The sequence below is a fragment of the Topomyia yanbarensis genome, chromosome 3 (genome assembly GCF_030247195.1).
Source record: "Topomyia yanbarensis strain Yona2022 chromosome 3, ASM3024719v1, whole genome shotgun sequence".
Lineage (NCBI taxonomy): Eukaryota > Metazoa > Arthropoda > Insecta > Diptera > Culicidae > Topomyia > Topomyia yanbarensis.
This window is the reverse complement of record NC_080672.1, coordinates 299,268,645-299,291,648: the sequence shown is the minus strand read 5'-3', so window position 1 is coordinate 299,291,648 and position 23,004 is coordinate 299,268,645. Positions and strand designations below refer to the sequence as shown.

The following is a 23,004-nucleotide window of genomic DNA, read 5'->3' as shown; positions in this document are numbered from 1 at the left end:
TTCGATGTGAACGGTAAGCAGAATTAAGGCAAACGAAATAAATTTCTTCTTTTTTGCCTTTCTCATATAGAAAGGTTATACAATCACTTTAAAAATCGTCAAGTGAATCCCGGCCCGGAGGGCCGTGTGTCATGTGCCATTCGGCTCGGTTCGTCGTGATCGGAAAATGTCTGTGTGTATGTGTTTTTTTTTTATTTTTTTACAATGGAGAATGAAATTTACGCACTGACCCAGTAGACGTGCTTAGTAGATGCCAAGCTACCATACGGATTGTACTGGAGTGTCGGGCTCCACCATGACAAGGTAATGCCGACTAAACTCCATTGGGCACCGCCATTGTTCTCCCCAGGGACTACCTCTCGGTATAACTTCTGGGGGGATGGCTGTACTTGATGTACTCACTCACTCTCGCTCACGCGTTCATACATCCTGAATGAGGCTTACTTGGGTGCTCGCTCTGTCACACCCTGATTCACTTTCTAGCACTCCATGTGATGCTTGCGTTTGTGCTCCCCTCTATCATGCCATGCTAGGCTTACTTGTGTGCTCATCTTTTTCGTACCTTGTGAGGTTTAATTTTGTGCTTACCCCTAACATACCGTGTGAGGCTGACTTGGATGCTCACCCTTCACTCCTCTGCAACGCCACGAGGAATCAATAGCGAAGTCACAACATACTACGCTACGACCCTCCCATCTTGGCATGAGGCAGTCCATATATACGTCTATTCACTCACTCTTCTGCATTGCTTCGGGGTGGCTGGGTTTACCCCTTGCGCGGTTGCCAGTCGCTGCGCCAAATCTGCCTCAGCATGAACAGACCGTTCACTCACTTTTTCGCACTCGGCCCTTTCCACCCCAACTAACCGATCACTAGTTAGTCGTGCCCGTCGTCTGTTGCTCGGTGCGCCAGATTCTCTGTAGCCTGCAGGCAATCGGGGTGGTTGCAGTCGAGACTGCGTTCCACTTCTCCACCGCTTGACACATCCGCTGAATAAGGATATCAGGGGTTGTGTCCCAGCCACAGACGTCAAGCAATGCTCTCCTTTCGACGTCGAAGCGAGGAAATACGAACAGTATGTGCTCGGAAGTTTCGTCAACACCTGGGCAGTCAGGGCAAACGCGGATCTCTGCGTGCCCGAATCTGTGGAGGTACTGTCGAAAGCAGCCATGGCCTGACAGGAATTGTGTCAGATGAAAGTGATCTTTCCCATGGGGTCTACCCACCCAGCTCGATATGTTAGGTATCAGCCGGTGGGTCCACCTACCTTTCGAGGAGTTATCCCACTCACGCTGCCATCTGGCTACCGAGGTCACCCTGGTGCGCCCGCGGGCTCCTCTATTTCCACGTAGCTGGAAACACTCCTCATCTTCCCGAATGACCAGCCCGACTGACATCATGCTCGCTATCACGCAGGATGAATCGTGTGATACCATGCGGTAGGCAGATATCACTCTGAGGCACATCACGCGGTAGGTGCTCTCCAATTTCCGTAGGTAACTGGTTACCCTCAGTGCACTTGACCAGGACGGGCTGCCGTACCTGAGGATAAATACGGCAACGCCTGCCAGTAGCCTACGTCTACTGGTGCACACCTTTGAGCTGTTGGACATCATCCTCGATAATGCCGCAACAGCAGTCGAAGCTTTCTTGCACGTATAGTCGACATGACTGCCAAAGGTCAGCTTCTCGTCTATGACGACTCCGAGAACCTTCAGACTCCGCTGTGAAGCGATCGCGACTTCTCCCACATGGATAACTGCATGTTGTGCCGACTTGCGGTTGTTGACGATAACTACCTCCGTCTTGTGATGAGCGAGCTCCAGGCCTCTCGCGCTCATCCATTCCTCCACCGTGCTAATCGCGTGTTCTGCGGTTAGTTCTACCTCACGAATTGACTCCCCGTAGACCTCCAAGGTTACGTCGTCGGCAAAGCCGACGATCTTGACCCCAGGAGGGAACTTCAGTCTCAGAACCCCGTCATACATGAGGTTCCATAGCACCGGGCCTAGGATTGAGCCCTGCGGGACTCCGGCGGTAATCGGAACCCTTTTCTGACCGGCATCGGTCTCGTATAGCAGTACGCGGTTCTGGAAGTAACTTTCCAAGATCCGGTACAGACCCACCGGTAGGCTAAGCCGGTGTAACGAGAGCGCGATGGCATCCCAGCTTGCGCTGTTGAATGCGTTCTTCTCGTCGAGTGTCACTAACGCACAGTATCGAATGCCTCGCCTTTTCCGTTGGATCGCTATCTCGGCAGTCTTTATCACTGAGTTGAGAGCGTCCACTGTGGACTTACCCTTCCGAAAGCCAAACTGGTTGCTTGACATGCCGTCCGTACCTTCCGCGTACGGGGTTAGCCTGTTGAGGATAATCCTCTCAAGCAATTTGCCAGTCGTGTCGATCAGACAGATTGGTCTATACGCCGATGGGTCGCCTGGCGGCTTCCCGGGCTTCGGCAACAGCACCAATTTCTGCCTTTTCCATCTATCGGGGAAGCGGCACTCGTCAAGGCATCTCTGCATAGCTAGCCTGAATATGTTCGAGGTTCGCTATGATCGCTGCCTTGAGAGCGCTATTTGGAACTTCAACTCCTTAGCCGAGGCAGAAAGCTTCGGAGCAAAGAACAACATGCAACATGACGTCGAATATGAAAACGTCAAAACCAAGATCCCCGTGTATATGGATCTTGATCTAACTGAAATAAAACTCCATGATCTGGCACCTCGTACTGGCACGGAATATATTAAAAGATTCATGTCGAAGTATGGAGAAGTGGAATCAGTCTCTAACGACACATGGAGAAACTTTTTCCCTGGCATTCCCAACGGTGTTCGGGTTGTGCGAATGCGACTGAACCAACCTATACCGTCTTATTTAACTTTCGAGGCCAGATCATCGCAAGGTGTTAACTACATACAAAGAACCCTTTGCACATACCCTGGACAGACGCCCACGTGCCAGTTTTGTAACAATACAGCACACTACGGAAAGCCATGTGCCAAAACAACTAAAGAAAATTCATCTACTACAACCCACACTACCAAACAGCCTTGGACATCTACTGATACACCTCAGACAACCGGTCAAAAAATGCATGCCGGACAAACAATATTCCACGGTATCCCAAAGCCAATAGTTAACGTACGCAAGGAAGAAATAAACAAGAAGGAAGACAGCTATACCAGAGTCACACGAAAACACAAAGAGCACCAAGAATCTAACAGCGACGAACAAAGCTCCAACGATGAAGACATGGACGTAAACACGAGCGAGGAGAGGGCAGACGGACTGAGCAGCAAGCGACAGTAGGTAAACCTGACCATTGCTCACCACCAAGAAAGAAGATAAACACGAGAAGCGGAAAGCAGTGCGCCCAGAAAGGCAGCAATAATATTTGATTGTTACATTTCTTATAAAAGAAATGTATAGAATTCGCTCAAACTTTCAAGATTTTTTCCGAGGCCCGGAGGGCCGAGTCTTATATACCAATCGACTCAGCTCGACGATTTGGGACAATGTCTGTGTGTGTGTGTGTGTCTGTGTGTGTGTGTATGTAACGGACAAATTCTCATTCGTGTTTCTCAGCAATGGCTGAGCCGATCTTATCCAAACCAATTTTAAATGAAAGAACTAAAAAACAGTATGAACGCTATTAATTTGTTTTTGATTCTGATGTTTAGTTTCCAAGATATGAATGTTTGAATGCGTAAAAATGGCGTTTTTCGCAGTTTTTTTAAATTATCTGCGCAGTTTTTTTAAATTTAAATTGACAACATAGATTAACAATTTATATGTTTTTAGACAGCTTTAACGAATACCTTTCGAACAAGCTATAGATTGTTAAAATCGAACTATTATCAAAAGAGATATTTAACATTAAATGCGGACGAAAGTTTTTTATCATTTCCCATTGCCAGAAATATGACCAAAAACATGTAATCTATTATTAACGCCAAAACGGCTTATTTTAGGTCAATAGTATCTTCGGAGAATTTAATGGAGGCAATATGCCCTTTCTTTTGGTATTGTGCTTTTACTGATTAATCCCCCTATGAGTGAGATATTTTCACAAATTTTCTTGGAAGTGATTATATCGAAATGATATCTTCAGCAAATTTGTAGCTCTTACTTTTGCGAATAACTTTACTAAAGACTTTAAATATCTATTTTGAATACTTTAAAAGTTATGGCTTGTTGTTTGTTGATTACTCTTTGTCGCCTATTTATTGTTCAATATAGTAATAATCCATTGAAATAAGCTAAACATTATTTCGATAAAACGAATTTTGTATTTCATTTTACTATCTACAACCGCTAGAAATAATCACCGAACACTTCCAAGTTGTCTGGAAGGAACTTGATAACTTATCAGTACTAAAATGTTCATTTGTGCGAACCTTCTGACTGCAATATTTCTAACTTATAACCATCGGATCGATCTGAAACATATCGGAAAACAAAAAGCGAAATAAATAACTCCAAGCAACGGCGTAGCCAAGAGAAGGTTTTGGGGTACACCATACAACCCTCCCTCCCCCACCACACCCAAAAAAAATTGGATTGAAGTTGAAAATTTATTGATGCTGACTGATTTAATTCAATATTACAATAACAATTATCTGATCCGTAGATTGATAACCTGTTGTTGCAAACATCATGAGGACTTTTGATAAATTGTCGTAATGGGGTCCTGATATATAACTGATCTATTGGTCTTGATTTCACAGTTGTCTAATAGCATCAATATCAAATTCCTGCCTGAAAACATTCCAATAGAAAATTCCAGAGTTCTGTAATCAATCATAATCCTCAGATTTCTTTTCAAATTGAGCTCGTTTTTGTAGATATGTACTGTGATAAGGGTCTTTATTTAATAGGAAGCGAAGTTAAAATTGATTTAATGTCTATGAAACATAGAACTGCGCACCAAAAAAATGCATAACTTTCAACATTTGCTAAAAATGTTTTTGCCTTTCTCATTCACTCTAAAATTCGTCAATCTAATCCCGACCCGGAGAGCCGTGTGTCATATGCCAATCGACTCAGTTCGTCGAGATCGGAAAATGGCTGTGTGTATGTATGTGTGTATGTGGAAAAAAATGTGACCTCTGTTAATCAGAGATGGCTGGACCGATTTGCACAAAGTTAGTCTCAAATGAAAGGTACAACCTTCCCATTGGCTGTTATTGAATTTTTTATTGATTGGACTTCCGGTTCCGGGGTTACGAGTTGAAGAGTGCAATCACACAGCAAATTCCCATATAAACTGAAATGAAAAATTTTCAAAATCAAATTTGTATTTTTGAGGCCAAATGATTTTAAAATGCATGAAACATTGAGATGTTTGACAAAAATTGACTTTTTTGGACTTTGGTACATTTTTGCCTTTCTCATATAGAAAGGTTATGCAATCACTCTAAAAATCGTCAATCATACCGGCCCGGAGGGAATATACAGTGAGGGGTTGCTACTTTAAAATTAAAATTAGTTTAAAATTTCTTAACAAGTTGAAAATTTTCGGCAGGACCCGGACCTCCCGGATCTTTCTCCATGATCCGTCGCTGGTTTCAAGCGATGTTTCAGTATCACAGTATGTTGATTCATTGTATGTATGTGCAAATCGTACTGAACATGTAATATTCATTTCCACCATTGTATTGAACATAACCAGCCATGGAATCTTAGTCTATACAAATGAGACAAGCACAATTGCACCACTAGGTGGATTAAAACAGGTTTTTATTTTGGGAATGCGTCGAGTTGAGACGAAAACGTAATATGGTTAATACCGAGGATAACACTTTCCGAATGTAGAGAGAAATTTATGAAAAATGACGATTTCAATTCGACTCTAGCAGGTTCTGATCGATTTTGATGAGCATTTGATTTTTGTTGTATGACCAATTATATGTATAGGTCAAATGTTTAAAAACAGTAATTTAAGGTCAAGATAGCATCATTTTGAAACCGCCAATTTCGGAGGTTTAGTATCTTCGATGAGTTTTACAAACGTTAAAAACAGCGCATCATTTGATAAAATAATTTTGACGGTATATCGTCCAAGAAGTATTTATGGTGAATTTTTTCAGGTTAATATTCATGACTACAATAAAGTCTCAACAAATTCGGTAAAGACACGAACTCTGTTACTATTTTCTGAAAAAATAATTCTGCATAACTTTAAAACTTCAAAAATTACGGTTTCGGAATTATGCCGTTTGGACAGTATGATCGATTTTCACCAAACCGAATTTCTGGCTACGCCGCTGACTTCAAGTAAGTAGAAACAAATTCGTTCTACACTCGTTCACAAGAAACTTCTTCGAATGCTGAATATCTATTATAATACATTGAAACCCCGATTTTATCAGCCAAATATGAACATATGTTTGAAGGGCACTAGCAGACGAATAAGACTGAATTGAAGTAAATCCTTTCTTGAGCATGTTTTCCTTATCATGAAGATGGAAATATGCAAAAATAAAAAGTTCATCATAATCAGAAATAGTTATCAGACTACATCAAGGGACGGGAAGAATATTTTAACAGCTTCAGTTTATTGTAAAGAAAAAAAGTTTCCCGATTTAGTCAATGTCCCCATTTTGTCAGCCTAAAATACACCATGAGATTGATAAAAATGGGTCTTTATTGCATGTATTATTCACTGTGTTTCACATTAATAGGTACATTTCATTTTTGGGGATTTTTTTTATTGCATCGAACTACAACAATTTTTAGGTAGCTTTCAAGGGGTTATATTATAGACTTCTTCCAAAATTTGGCGAACCTATTCCAATTCGTATACCAATTAATTGGTATATTTAAGGGTTTATATGTTGCAGATAGAGAAAATGCTGAAATTTTCAGCTTTTTTCCCACACAATATTACGAAAGCTTATTAAACAATTTTTCCCAAAAAGTTTGTGAAAATTATAAGCTATTTGAAATTTTTTAATAGTTGTTCCATCGCTTCGCAACATAGTCTATTTTTCATGGCTTGCGATGAGCACGATCTCTCGAATTGCTGAACTGAAAATTATGGAATAGAAATAAATTTTAGTGTTCTTTACAGATTTAACTCGCCGCGTAGATAGCTCTGAATTAGACCCGCTGGTGCCCTAAGACGATTTCGCTAGATTTTCAGAGCACTGTGCACCCAGTGCATTAACGCAAGTGACGGAAGGTTATCGAAAAGATTCGTGAAAATGAAAATTCCAGTAATGATGATGATTTTCCCAAACGGTTCGTTTTCGAGAGGTTTTTATTTGTTCTTTGGCATTAGGATTAGCGATAATAATTCAAATCAAGGATACTACTGGGAAGTCACCTTTAGAAAAAGTCGATGTCGAAGTAAAATTTGGAACTATGCACGCATGCACTTCAGAGATAGCGTGATATCAGAAGCTGCGATTTCCTTTCAACGTTTTTTTTGTGAAAAGAGCGATACTTACAAATGTAAACATATGGCTTTTTTCATACATGCGAATGAGGGCTTTGAAACGCAACAAATTAACCTAAAAATTTTGATTTTACTATATTGCTCTCTTAAACTACAGCAAAAAATACAACGGGCGAAACTGTATTTTTGTTTGTTTATTTAAAGTTTCGCCCTCCACGCTCCATGCAAACAAACAGGGCGATACTTTTTTGCTAACAGTTTAGAGGCGAAACTGTTATTTTTGTATGTTTTTTTTAAGGATTATCAAGCTGATACCAGCTGTAAATAGTAAAAATGATCGCTATTGAAAAAATACGGACGAAATCGGTGGTGCAGAACGGTAGTTATTGTAAAAAACGTAAGGGGAGACTTCAATGCTGATAGGTGGGACCGAAAAAGTAAACAATCGCCAAAGGGGCGATACTATCATTTTGTCAATTTCAATAGCAAAAACAAATTTTAATTTAATAATTTCAAATACTTTATGAAGTTTTGGGTTTCGATCACTGAATCGTGCAATCTAGGATGTAAAAAACACAATAGCTCCTAAATAGGAAATAAAACCAAGTCTGGAAATATTCACTGTTGATTTTCTTTGAATGGTATCACTGCTAGTATCGCCCTTTTCAAGAAAAAGCGTTGATTTCTTAGTTCTCAGTCGCGTTGGAAATTTGAGTAAAGTATAAACTTCAAATGGATTCAAAAAAAAAATTCGATTTTTTTTTGGCTCAGTACATATAACCCCTTTAGGAAAATTCAGTTTTCCCACCACAATATAGATATTTTATTAACAGAGCATTAACAATAATTCGTTGGTATGTCTATTTTATGGGCCATTTTTTCGCTTTCCCATTGATTTTGTTTGAGATTTCTAGCACTGATGTTGTCCTATGCTGATTTGAGTCCTGCCACTATCCCATGTAGTATGTGTTATCAAAAACATCGCGAAGCATCAAGTTCTAAATGTTCTCAAACGATATAATATCCGAAGAGAGTGATAAGAGTTATAAGAAATGTCTCATCACACTGTTAGGTGGATTAAAAGCGTTTTTTTTTTACTATTATTTTATGAATTGTAATTATCTTTGAATTGTATACGAACTCAAAAAGGCGAATGACCCTTGGGGTCAAAACCTTAATAAACAAACAAACAAACAGCACCGAAATACCCAAGAAGGGTTAGTGACTGACTGCCTAAAGCAGTGGCTTGACTTTAACAATGTTTAACATAGCACAAAGACGGGCAAATGACCGAACGTCTAAAGAGGTGGCTAGACTAACTACATATACTTACATCTGTTACAACATCCATTAATTTTAACTTAAATTATTATTAATACGGCTGGCATCCCTACCAAAATATACTGTCTTGTCGTTGTCGTGAGTTAAATTGTAATCAGTGCTTGCCTTGAACGTTCGTTGAGTTCACCCATGACAAACCTGACAGCGGAGGGAGTGGCCGTTAATAATGCTTATTTCGCTCACTATATTAAAAGTGTAACAAATATCAGAATCTTTATTTTTCCACTCTCTAACATGTCTGTATCCCTAAAATCTCTTTAGAAACCCCACTGATAATTTTAAAACACCAAAATAAACTCACATTCATCTTTTCGTCTACCACACAGAATCCCCCTTACCACACGGTACAACAACGGCGCCAGCAATGTCAACGGTGGAACAGGTGGAGGGACAACCGCCACCGGCAGCAGCGGCACAAGCACCAGCATATTCGGTGGCATAAGTGGCATCATCAGCGGTGCCATGGGTAGCAGTACAAACAGTATCAACGCGACAACTCAATCATCACCCCCAATCAGTGCAGGACCGGGCGGGGCAAGCCAACCGGATCTGGCAGCAGTTTCGGATCCTAGTGGTGCGCCACCACCAACTTATCGCACTATTGACCGTAGGAGTTCATCAGCGTCGGCGGTGATAGCTCAGCCTCAAGCCAGTAGCAGCGAGCATCAGGTGCAGACCCGAAAACCGCCACCCCCATTGCCACCACCGCCATCAACAACAGCAACCGCAGCGACAACGACAACGACGCCGACGACGGCAATGACGCCAGCTACAAAAGCAACCCGCGGCTCTGGTGGTGGCCTAATAAATGACGATAATATTGTATCGACAACGGGTCAACCGACCGTGGCAGGACGTACGCCTTCGATTATTAAAATAGATGACGGTAAATCAACAACTGCCATCGTGGCCACCGGTGGAGACCCGGTGGCGACCCCAGTGCAACATAAACAACGAAATTCAATTACGCACGAAATAATTGAAAACGATAGTAATTCGGCCGGCGAGAACGCTCCCAACAAGGACTTAGTTACAATTGTTACCATTTCCGGCACACTCGAGCAGCCGAAATCGAATAAATCCGTGTACGGCGACGATTCGGTTACTGCTGCTGCTGGGGGTGCGCTGCCGGTCAGTGCCGGAAAGGCAGCATTATTAAATCCAGTAAAATCGCTAGGAAGCGGGACGGTGGCACATCTGTAGCCGTGGACGCGAACGCAGTCACATCTGTGCACACGTACACGCACCGATGTTATTTTCTAGCAAACATGCACACATACATTGATGCGATGGAGGGAGCGGGAAAAAAAGATAAATAAACGCCATGGAAGTCTAGTTTTGCTACAAATATTTTTTGGAAATGTTTTGGTTGGCCTGCCCGGGTGTTGTGGTGCACTATTTTTTGAGGCGCTGTCGGTTTCTGGTGCAAGGGTTTACATGTGACCGTGTGGAGATGCAAAAAGGGCCCGTAGTGGAGAGTTTTTATAGCCGTGCGGCGCGATGCTTTATTATGAAATATGCAGTCCGATTCTTTCTAGTGAATGCATATTTTGATTCTCATTCCAATATGTGGGTCAGTGTGTAAAAACTTGGGCAGCTGCTAGCTTCGCTGTAATACTCTTTCAAATGTCTGATTGGAAATAATGTTTCAATTGCAATAACTGTACAAAACAGTGTATGCGTTTTTGTATTCCTTCTGAACATTGCTAGCTATTATTTTTTATTTCACTTATGTTGATTTATCTTGCCATGTTTTATACACAAACGTTGATAAGTGCGACACATCCAAAAAGTTGAAACAATGAATCAAATAGAGTTCAAAACTTGTAAATAAAATTAAATGAAAGCTGTTAAGTGAGCAGTGAAATATTAAGAGATTTTGATTGATTCCGTTTGTGACTGAAGCCCTAATCGAAGTCATTGTTTAAATCGATCATATGAATTCATCATTTACCCCTGAATATCCTATGGCGCGTTCAGTTCCAAATTTTTAATGTTACCTCACCCGGAAAGCCAACCAAAGCAGGAAGAAAACGAAAGAAAAAATCAAATAAAAATAAATAGATTTAGTTGTTCGCATTTTAGGCGTAAGTTAAACGTATCGTGGATTTCTGTAGAGTTGTATAGAATCTAGCTTTAAGATCACTACAACAAAAAATCGAGTGCATGCGATCCCTCCAGTGAGGAACGGGGAGATGAAACCAATAAATTATCTCCAGCTGAGTGTTTGTGCTATATTTACTACTATCCTTGCTGTGCTCTGCCGATTTAGTTGCGAACTGGAACCGAAGTGCAACAATGCGTGAACGAGTGTGTCGTCCCATCCAAACCACAACGAGAGGATAAAGTTATAAGGCAAAAAAAGAGTTAAAACAAACAGAATGATTCGAGAGTGAAAATAAATTAAATTTTAATTTAATATGTGCCTGAAACATCAAATTAATGTAAAACGCAAAATCACAATGTGAAAAAGCATGCTGATGAAAAACCAGTGAGCGAACGAGATAGACGGAGACGGAGGGGTAGATGCAGAAATATGAAACCATAATATATGAATCAGTAAACTGCAAGCGCTAAAGTTTTGATTGCAGGGTTTTATTCGTTTTTAATAACATGCATCCCCCCTGGGTGGGTGGGAAAAGTTTTTTTTTCGTTCGCCGTTTCAATATATTCGTCACTTGCCACTTTCAGCGACCCCGATTTCCACGCCGTTGACACCGCAGAAAATGGCTTTAAATTTGATTAATTTTGCATTCTGTTTCCATTGCGCCAGGGCGATGCGGAAAAGTCAAACACGTTTTCCCCGTAAATTGTTCTTTCTCATTACCCGGTTGAGTTGCTGGTAAAATTGTTACACTATTCGTTTTTCATCGCTTGGGTAATGTTCATAGCACGAAACAGAAGAAGATAAACATTGTAGTAAAGCTAATAGTAGCGAGACGTTTGTTATTTCCCGTAGAATCGTAGGACATTGACAACTATCAAGAAATAGTTACAAAGTGTAAAACAGCGAATAGGTAAATACATGAAATCTAACAATGGCTGCGGTAGATGAAAGAAAGTAACATTAGAGAGTAACGTAAGGGACAAGGGAAACTGCATCTCGATATCGAACGAATAAGTATGACGAAGTGTTGAAAATGTAAGGAAGAAATCTGTATCATAAATGTTTTTATTTTATATTTAACCAAAGAATGAGAGAGGAAATATAAAAAGAGCAGAGTATTATCATATCGAAAAACTTTAAATAGCTGTTGTTTCGTTTACAAATTGTGATGACATAACGATAATGTTAATAAGTCCACCTATTCTGGGAATATCTTTGGCCAAATATTTGAGCTGGTCGGACGACAGTCAAAACTCAACTTCCATGCGATGTTGGAGGAGAGCGAAGGTATTTTTAAAACAATGAATCATAATGCGTCTCCGTTAGATTGATGATAATATAAATCAGATTTAAAGATGTCTTTTTGGTCCCGGGTTTCAATCATAAAACATTTATTTTGTGTTGAAGTTTTGACTTTAATGTAAAATAAATGTTTTGTGATTGAAACCCGAGATGAAAAACCATATTTAAACCTACAAACACAGTGGTCGCTTCCGTCCTTAGTAAATTATAAACCAGATCTCACTTTACAAAGCTTTGTTTGCAGAAAAATAGAGGGTAAAATTTATTAAACTTCTCAGCTGAATAAGATACTCTATACTAAAAAATTCTTGGGTAAGTGAAAACATACTTATTTCGAGAAATTTGTATAGTACTATTTTACAGTTCTTAAGTACTGCAATTTTATATATGTTTCTAGCTCGCATCTTTGTCTATTTATTTTTATTATTCAAATAGTCACATGTAGCCAGAATGGCGAAATATACAAGTTTATACTGTAAATTTCTTCTCCGATATCAAATCACTGGTTGTTCTTTTCTCGGTGATCGAACTAAACTCACGCGATAATGGCAAAAGAACTTTATTTTAAAAGGCGATCTTCTAGCGATGCAAAGACATGCAATCAAAACGACTGCTTTATTCGAACTAAACTGTGATATCGAACCAATAAATTTTTACCCTCGTACCTTTGCTTCTATTCAGGCCCGACGAGAGGGGAAGACAGCCAGGGCAATTGCCCTGGGGCCCGGGTCATATTTGGGGGCCCGCCTTGTTTACCTGGAAGATGGGCGAACGCGTCCGGTATTCATAGAAGAACAATAAAAATAGAAATAGTAATTTCTTTGTAATCATTCGCCTTATTAAATTGTTATATGATGAAAGCGCAAAAAAAAATGAAAACTTTGATAGTTGACGTTTGTTCAAACAAACGTTTCTAGGGGAGCTGCCTACTTTGTGTACAAGTCTAAAAACGAGTTTTATTGCTTAAATCGACGAAATACACTACAACATAAGAAGCCAATTCAAAGTATCTTCGAAGAAAGCAATAGAGCGTCAAACAGAAATACAAGCATCCGTCCTCTTCTACGTTCGCTTCTTTGCTGGTGGTGCCGGTTGTTGGCTTGGAGACACTGAGCGTGATTGTTGTTCAGAGAACATTTGTTCCTGTCAGATCCGTAGATATTGGTTTTGTAACCGTTTGTGGTTTGACATAAGATAACGGGATGACGGTGTGCTTTTAACGGTTATAGTAGGTGGGCTTTTCTTAGCTGCTTTTGCACAAAGTTTTCCGTGGTGCAGTGTCTTTTTGTAGAATTCGCGCATGGAAATCAACCATGGTTGCATAACCAGTATTGTCTGATGAAACGTCTCATTTTCGGTTGATCCGCATAAGATGGTTACGTATGAAGAAGTTGGTTTGTACGGAAGCATTATCACTACAAGAACAACGTTAGGGACACCAGGGTAAATGCGAAGTTATAGCTCATATGGAAGCCACTTCTCCGTATCTTGACATAAATTTGTTAATCACGATGTCAGGGACATGTGGAGATAATTCGTATAAGCCCATCTCTCCAAAGCCCTTGCCTATATACACGGGGACGATGTCGTTAACGTGGCAGCTTTCGTTGGTGTGCTGCACATTATTCCGCGAAACAAACGACTGAGCTTCTTTATGTTTGATATGGTGCATTTTCAGGGCGTTAACTTCTCCCGGATTGAGCACAATCTGCACATTTAGTAATTATTTCACTTCCCGAGTAGCTGGTTTTACAGGACATTTCCAGAAATCAATAGCAACACAATTCATCTGAAGTCGTTTTTATCTTTAGCGGAACGATTTTTCTACTCTGGGTGAGATGAGAAGTTAGACTGGCCTTAATTAACCGGTGATTAAAATGGATAACTTTTGTATGTTTATAGCACGTTCAAGGATTTTTTCTTCTAACAGTGAATTGTGTTGAGATAGAATGGTAGATGTGTGCCTCGCCAAAGATGCGTGTGATGTCTATAAGAAACCAATTATAATGTACGAAATAAAGAAATTAAATCAGTTCAGTTCATCCAACAGCAGCACTACTCGGGTGCCCACTGTATTTGTTAAATTTGCGTCTTATTATTGCGTTCTGCGTCTATATTTTTAGTCGGGTCCTACATAATCTCATAGCATATCAAAACCGGCTCCTACGTTAGACATATCACATTGTTTATTAATTAAACCTGCATAAAATCTACGATTAGAAACGGTTTTCTTGGATTCAATACGAGATAAACTTATGTAAATTGAAAATCTTTTTGATTTAATAATTTTAAACTAGAATTTCGAACTGCATCTGCTACCTTCTCATTTTGCTTCCAACAAAAGCCGCTTTGTCTGCACAGTAGAAGCAAAATATCGTGTTCCAACTCACTATATCGAAAAAAATGAGTGACGATTACAAGCAGAAAGTGGCCTATTATGGTCAAACCGTATTCCTGTTTACTTTTCGAGTTTCTTAAGATCTTTCGTTAAAAGTACAAATGGAACTAAAGATGGCCAATGTTTACACCATATACACCTAGAAAAAATAGTGTAAATTTACGTCTCCTGACCATGACATATACGAGCATCAAAAATGACTTAGTTTTACGTTTGAATTTAATTTTACATGACGTTTAATTTCGTAAATCATGTAATTTTACTCCACATACAGCGTTTGTTCTGAATGGTAGGAAGTGTAATTTTAAGTCATTGCGCATGTAAAGTATATGTTTCATGTAAAATTAAATGGAACACGGTAATGTTCTGTCATTTCGTAAATTACGTTTTGTTGAATTGTGTCATGTTTGCAATTACGTCAACGATAAAATTCAGATTTTTTTGGTGTGTACAATTTCACCATGATAGACATAGCATGCTTATTATGTTCCTGCTATTGTAGCACCTGCAGATCGTTCAGCATCTTTCCAGGGGTGCAGAATGCTCTGTTTTAATTGTTTTGTGTCGTTACCGAAGTAACCATAAGTACTAATTTAAAACTCTAGATAAGATATAAGCACAGACTAACAGATAGGAGGAAATTCCCTCAAAAAACATCGACCCGACAATTTTCCCAGAACACTAGCTCCACCTTTTATTCACGGTCCCAAGCACTCATTTGCTGGTGGGTTACCCCTCAGGTTTGGGAACAATTTTTCACTAGTGGTCTATCCCCCATATGCTTGTTCACTGACAAGTGGCGCCATAATTGCAAATGTGGCCACAGTCCCAACTACACATATATTTCAAATGAGCGTTAAAGCGGGCGAAACATTGTTTTCGAGTGTTATGTTTGTCAGTCTGTGCTATAAGCTAGCATTTCCATTGCTAATTAGCCGTATACTAGTATTTTTAATGCTTCAATGCACCCAAAATGTATAGCATTGAATCTAGCACTATATCGACATACAGAACATAGACATCGTGCTAAAAAGCTTTTGAAGATAAATATTATGAAGCTTTTGTCGAAAACTCTAAGTGCTAATATAGAATCTTCTTATAGTGCTATGAGACACCGAACAATAACAAATATACGTATGCGTTCGAATAGTCACCTAAACTCGTATGCCTTCATATAATCAATGATGATGTAATAAACTTAAAATCAAAATTCAAATTCTGCATGATTTTTCGAAAAAAATGCAATTGCAAATATAATCCACAATAGACGTTTGCGTAATTTCAACGGATCATCTAGGTAGAGTTTGGATTAAATCAAGAATACATGCAAATCTTCTCACAGAACAGTGATATAACGCGTATACCAAAAATGAGGTGAGGTTTTCGACTGCAGATCGAATCCAATTTCTATAGGTACAAAGTCGTCATTTTAAACAGTCGGCATCTCAAACGAAAGACGAGAGGAGGGGTGGTTACGTTATCGGATAATACTTCGTGGTTTCCTAGGTATATTCCTTACTCCTAACCTTACCACTTCCCCAATCCTTCCCATCAGGGAAATCATGAAAAGACTATTCATGGCAAGGCACATATCTCCAATCAACATGTGGAACGTACCTTTTGAGCTAGACGCTAGTAATTCTTGAGTACCCGCAAATTGAAAAACTCGTAGGCAATTTTATCCGATTTGGATACCACGGAATAAGAAGCTGTTGAAATTGATCTGTCTGGCACGCTATCTGTGGATATGGCAATATGAGCAACCGGAGACTAATAGAAATCACGGACTTGAGTTTCCCATGGCTGAAGAGGTACCAACTCATACTGAACCAGAGGGCTTAGACTTAAAAGGGCCCGGCAGTAATACAAGCCTTGGGACCTGCCACGGCTCTCGACGGTCCTGCTTCTATTACTACTATTACGCTGATAGTACCGTAAACCGGGGTGACTTTGATCATAGGGGTGACTTTGATCACTCGAAACTTTTTCCGTAGATCGCTTATTAAACCAGAATAGTCTACCGAATCATTTTAATTTGAAATGATTTTTACTCTAAGCTTATAAAATGCTAATTTGTTATTCTTTTTAAGTACATTGTTCGGTTTTTGGGTACAAAAGCTACAAAAAACCGAAATTTGACTTTGCCTTATTTTTACGAAGCTTCGTAAAGTGTCTATTTTTTATAAAACAAATAAATCTCAGATTTGAGAAAGAGTAATAAATTACAAGCGAGTTTTTATTTTCCTTTAGAGTGGGATGTGCCTAATTTACTTTTAAGAGTTTGTTTATTTCAAATATATTTTTTTGTGTAACTAGTTGGCACTTATTTCAAATTATTTTAAACTAAAATTCGCAACATTTTTTTATTGTTCAATATTCCAACGTGTTAAAATGGATGAAACTTTTTGTATATTGATCAAGCACTGAAATAAACAATTTTAGCAGTTTTAAAGGTTTTCAGAATCTTTTATTCTAGTTGGAAGCAAATTTTACGAATTTTGGTTACTCGAATTTTATAGTACATTAAAATACTTTGTATAATACCAATTAACATCTATTTAACAATGAGTATCTTTCCAGAATTAGTTTAAACAAACATTTGAATGAAAAACATTGACATCAATAACTTAATGTGGGTGAACATGCAGGTTATCAAAGTTACCCCGGAATACGAAAACGGACTTCAACTTGAAATCATTTTTGGAAAAATAGCTGTAAGCGGACAATTTCAGGTAAAACCATCCAATCTTGTTCCCCATACATCAGTACATGGTTTAAAAATACTAAACTTGAAAAAAATGTGTTGCGTCTAAAAATATATAATGATTACTTCAAAAAGTGATCAATGTCACCCCGGTTTACGGTATTATCAATCCTTGAAAACGGTGGCGTCAAGAAACACGAAAAGCCGTTTTTCATAAAGATAGGTGCTTTCCTCGCAATGCTAGAAGCTGTTTAATTTTTTCCTTCCAATGCTCAATACAATTCTCCTAAAATATTTACAATAGTCCAATTGCGTGGAAAACGTAGCTGAAGACAGTCTAAATTGATAAATTTTATCAGATTTCAATAATATTGCAGCATAAAGAAGATATACGAAAAAATCATTTTCCATCATCCACATAAACTGTCCCTGGCAGCACTGCTTCATCGGAATCCAATCAGACTAATTGCAATAATTTCAATTCCAGAGCTGATTCTTGTAACTGGTAATACTCAAATGCAAGCCAACAGTCACATTTATTAGCCTTACTTGTTTTTGTGAGAAAATCTTTCCTCAATCAAAAGCTACACTCTGTCCAATTAGCATAGGACCACCTAATATTCCTCTAATCTAATAAGAAATACGTAAATACTTTTTGCCTACTATATGCCATTGTGGTTGTATTGGTGACAGCAGCCGCATGAGCCAGTGGTGCCTGATACCTATACTCATATTAATGTTTATAAACAAACAAACGCATTTTACGGTGTCCAGATAAATTAAGACCGGTCAGTTTTTGCAAGTGTTTTGGGTTTTGTGGCTTATAAACAACCATTATGTAGAAGGGAAAAGCTCTAACGAATAAGCAAAAAGGCAAAATAGAAGCATTCCATGGAGAAAACGTTGGAATCAGGGAAATAGCCCGTCGGATAGGTCGGTCGCATCAAGTGGTATTGACTTACTTGAAAAATCTGGCAAAATATGGCACAGCTTCAAAGAAACCCAGCAAATCAAAACTTTCCGGCAGAAATAACGTAAAACTGTTAGAATTGCTTCGAACTCTACGAAATCGTTAAGGAATATTAAGCAAAAGCTGAATTTGGACGTTAGTCGGGAGACTATTCGTCAGGTTCTGGTTAAAAGTCCCTACATGAAAAGAGCAAAGAAGGCAAAAGCTTCAAATCTTACTCCTTCCTACATTGAGAGGAGCTTGAAATTTGCAAAAGCTAATATGAATCGGCCGTGGACCATGGTAAGTATTCAGCAGGAGTTATTATCTTGAGCTATTTTGGACATGATTATGGTATATTAATAACAGGAAGCTGTAACACTATTTTGTTCACTTTCAGGTGATCTTCAGTGATGAGAAAAAATTCGACCTAGATGGACCTGACGGTTTCAATGGATATTGGCGTGATCTGCGGAAGGATGAGCAGTATTTCACGTCTCGGAACTTTGGGGGGAAGTTCATGTATGGAGTGGCCAGGATTCTGTGCATCTGGAAAGCTCAACCAACCACTTCATTCAAAATGAATAGCAAGGACTACATCCAGGGGCTAGAAACGTGACTGCTACCATTTATGCGCGATTTCGAAGTAAAAACGAATAATAACGTTTCAGCAGAATAATGCAGCAATTCATACCAGCAAGGAAACCAAGGGGTGGATCAGGGGCCGTAAAATAAATTTACTCGATTAACTAGCTTGCTCCCCAGATTAGAATCCTGTGGAAAAACTGTGGGGAATTGTGGTTCGCAGGATTTATGCTGAAGGAAAGCAGTATGCCACTGTAGATGAGCTAAAATAAACGATTTCGGAAGCTTGGGAAAATATTGAAAAAAATATTTTTCAGAACTTGGTAAACAGTATGCCTAATCGTATGTTTCAGGTTATTAACAGGAATAGTAAAGTGACCAATTATTGACGTGTTGAAATCATTATAAATAAAACGTATTTCATGATTATAGAAATAAAATCAATGGTGGTCTTAAGTTAAATAGACAGCGTAAACAAATAAAGTTGAGCTCCGAAGAGTTATATATTCTTTACAGAAAAGGTAACTACAACAGAATGATGTACAAATGTAGGGCTCACTAAACTATATATATAGTTTCTTTGGATGTCTGTAAATTTCGTTCGATATGTCATTAAACACTGGTAGTCTTAAGCTATCTGGACAGAGTGTATAACTGTTTATAAACGTTGTTGTCCACAAACAACATGGGTATGAATGGGTTAATAACAAAAAAAAGGGAATTGTGTTGATGATGTTTTCCTGCTTCGACTTCAGTTGACATTTGTATAGTTTGTGTTGATGATTTGCTGATGATTCTTGAAGACGAAGAAGGTGATTTGATACTATTCGTACTATCCATGCTGTTGTTGCATCCCTATGCTCTTGTACGTACGTCCTACGTCTCGATCCAGTTTGCCGGCCTTCCACCGGTATTCGAGTTACTTAGATATCAGAATGGCGATCCCTGTGGGGGTGCATTTCCCGGTCGCCGTGATGAAATTCATGCTGAAACAAATGAGCGGCGATTTTTTACAAGCATTTAACAATTTAACAATGACTTTCCTGGAGCGGAGGCTAGCCCACCTCCGCGGGTACCTTCGCGCCGATGATGATGACGGTGGCTCCAGTCCTTTTGCTGTCAATAATGATGTGACAGGAGCTGTCCTATGCCTTGTACGGCTGGTTGATGCTTGTCAATCCTTCGAGGACATGATGACGAATTTCGGATTTTCAGGTGACGATGCTCGTGCTGATGAGAATTTCGGATTCGCGATTTTGCAACGGTGCGGCTTGTTGATCCAACTCCAGCAGAATCGAAGCACGTGTAGTGATGATGCTGAGTTCCTCGTGTAGATGTTTCTCTCCTGATGATTATGAAGAGCAACCCATGCGCAGTAATTCGGCTAGACCCAGTGATGTGGCCATCATCACAAGGACGATCCGAGCTGAACTGGAGGAGTGGTAATTCCGAATCGTTTCGCTGCGTTGTCCATTTGGTTCTATTATGTAGATTGGACAAATATTGCGTTGACCAATTGGCCCAGATGCGCTGTAAGAAATCCTGTGCTTGGTGCCATCGCGATAAACGAGTTTCGGGAACTTCCTTCAATGCTGGCTCGGGAACTGCCGTCAGTGGTCGTTGTATTTAAAAATGTCCCGGTGTCAGCGCCTCGAAATCTGATAATCTGATCAAGAGAGTGAGAGGCCTTGATTTCAGGCATGACTCTATTAGTACAAATACTGTTCGCACTTCATCCGGTGTCAAAATCTTCAATCCAATCGTCCTTCGGAGGTGCTGTTTCATTGATTTGACAGCAGCCTCCCACAAACTGCCGAAGTTGGGAGTTTTCACTGGGATGAATCGAAATTCCATGCCGAAATCTGCAGCTTCGGAGATGATGACTGTTGTAATTGTTATGACAGGAAAGTTCGGCGGAGCTCGTGGAGCTCAAGTTTTGCTCCCACAAAGTTACTACCGTTGTCACACATGATGATCGCTGGTTCGCCACGTCTGCCCACAAATCGTTTCAGAGCGGCTAAGAATGCTGCCGTCGTCAGATCTGCGACCATTTCGATATGGACCGTCTTGGTCACCAGGCACACAAATATTGCTGCGTAATATTTCACAGGAACTGACATCAGTTGTTCGTGAACCGTTGGTTTGTTGCGAAAGCAGGTTACACAACGGTATATTGTCTGCCCGGCAAGACTACGTATGCTGAGCGGCCAAAATCAGTTGCTAAGCAGTTGCTGGCCAGCATGTAACAATTTGTGATGATAATGAAGCATTACTAGAGACGTGAACAGATGATTTTTATCCAACACTATTGGAAGCTTTCTCTCGGTTGAAACTAGAGCATTCGCCAGTCTACCACCGACGCGAACTATACCATCCAGCATCATCGGATGAAGAGAGTCAAGGCGAGACGTCGATTTAACTTTGCCTTCTCGTTGCAAATCCTTTAGTTTCTGTTCGAAGCACTCCCGTTGAGCGAGTCTTACAAGAAGAAGAAGTAGAGCTGATTCTCGTTCTGCATAAGTTAGAATCCCAGACCTTCGATTGTTGTGAGTCCATTGTTGCGCGTTGTGCTTCCATCTGAGAAGCCAGGCAGTGACTCTCACTAGACTTGTCAGCGATGATCTGAGGCTGAATATTTCGTTCGGCGGAGACACATTGACTACCACGGACACAGCCAAATTTTCTTCTAGCACAGTTGGGTCGACGCCTGCCACAGTTAAGTATGCATTTTCTGGCCAACTGTCTTCGTTTCCTCGCATCCACGCTGCTCCATTCCACCAGAGGGGATCTTCGTTCATCTGATCTGCAGTTACGCCACAAAATAGTACATCTGCTGGGTTTACTGTGCTTGTGCGATCGAAATAGGCTTCGCAGGTCGATTCCTCAACGGAGTGGACGGTATTGAAACGGCAGGTTCCTAGCTCCAAAATTTCGTTAACAAATCATCAACTCGTTCGCTACTGGCACTTGCTACCACTGGTCTGAGATGGTTCGAAACATCAGTAATTCTCCCACAGATTGTCCATCCAAGCTCTGTATTCTGCATAGGAAGACCATCTACTAGCTTAAATTTATCCGCTGTCAATACTTCGACGAAAAGTGCAGCTCCGATTATTAGGTCAATCAATCCCGGCTCAAAATTGTTTAGATCGGCTAGGATCACTGCCAAGCTATTAGTATTGATCCTCGTGGTTAACAAGTCTTGAATGAGTTGTGGTAAAACGTAAAATGTTCCTTCCTCTGCGAAACAGGATACGAGCAACGACGGACTGCTTGCATTTCTTCGTGGCTTGTCCAATCCCACTTATCGAAAGAATTTCACGAGAACGTATGAATTTAAGCTGCAGCGACAGATTTTCTGACCTTAAACATAGCTGAGAACCGCTATCAAGCAGTGCTCTAGCTAGGGTAGAATTCCCATACTGGTCTTCAAGTATCACGTGTAGAGCTTCCATTTTCCGACGGTTTTCAGCTTCCTGGGATTCGGGAAATAATCAATTTCCCGAGAAATCCCAGGATCCCGGGAATACAGAAGAAACATAAAAAGGTGAATGATTCTCTTGAAAACAAAAGAATAAATTGAAAAGTTTTCAAACCCGTTTGATTGCATGTATATCTGTCCTAAAGCAATTGTCAGAAGATGGCGATTTGGTGGCCTACACATCTTTCAATCATTTGATAACTCGTCAATAAGTTTACGCAACATCAACTTTTTCTTGGCTGTATGTATAACCTAAATTTTGGTAAAAATAATTATAAAAATCGATGTGAGACCGCTACAACCATAAATAATTTAGATGGGGTCCCTGACACGAAAAAGATTGAGAACCGCTGCTCTAGGCGGACTTCAGCGTATTTTTAAGTGTTGCGACGGCTTTTTACTTCAACCTGACAAGGAATTCGATAATAACTGAAATATTTGCTGTCCTCAAATGTAATTAGTTTTAACAACCACCATGTGTTCCAAGGGGTCTATTGGTGAAGATACAACAAATAAACACATAAACAAAACAGTAAAAATGTTCTACATCCTTAGAAGATAAATTTCAAAATTGGTCTCGTATAAAAGAGGAGCATGCTTCCGTTCAACCAGAGATAAAAAAAACCCGAGCAAAAATGTATTATATTTTTGCGTGGATTAAAATTAAAGTTTCATTTTGCGAATTTCAAGACGTTTCATTATCAACGCGAAATTCACTAAATTTTGGTCTTTGGA

At 39.8% G+C, this 23,004-nt stretch overlaps 1 protein-coding gene across 1 annotated transcript in view; it reads left to right on the top strand.

The window, feature by feature from the left end:
• Positions 1–11,991, top strand: part of LOC131688871 (uncharacterized) — a 430,877-nt gene extending 418,886 nt beyond the window's left edge. Inside the window, exon 7 of the mRNA XM_058973461.1 lies at positions 9,070–11,991. Within this exon, the coding sequence (XP_058829444.1) occupies positions 9,070–9,946 (877 nt within the window). The 3' untranslated portion in view covers positions 9,947–11,991. The remainder of the gene's footprint in view (positions 1–9,069) is intronic.
• The last annotated feature ends 11,013 nt before the right edge of the window (positions 11,992–23,004 follow it).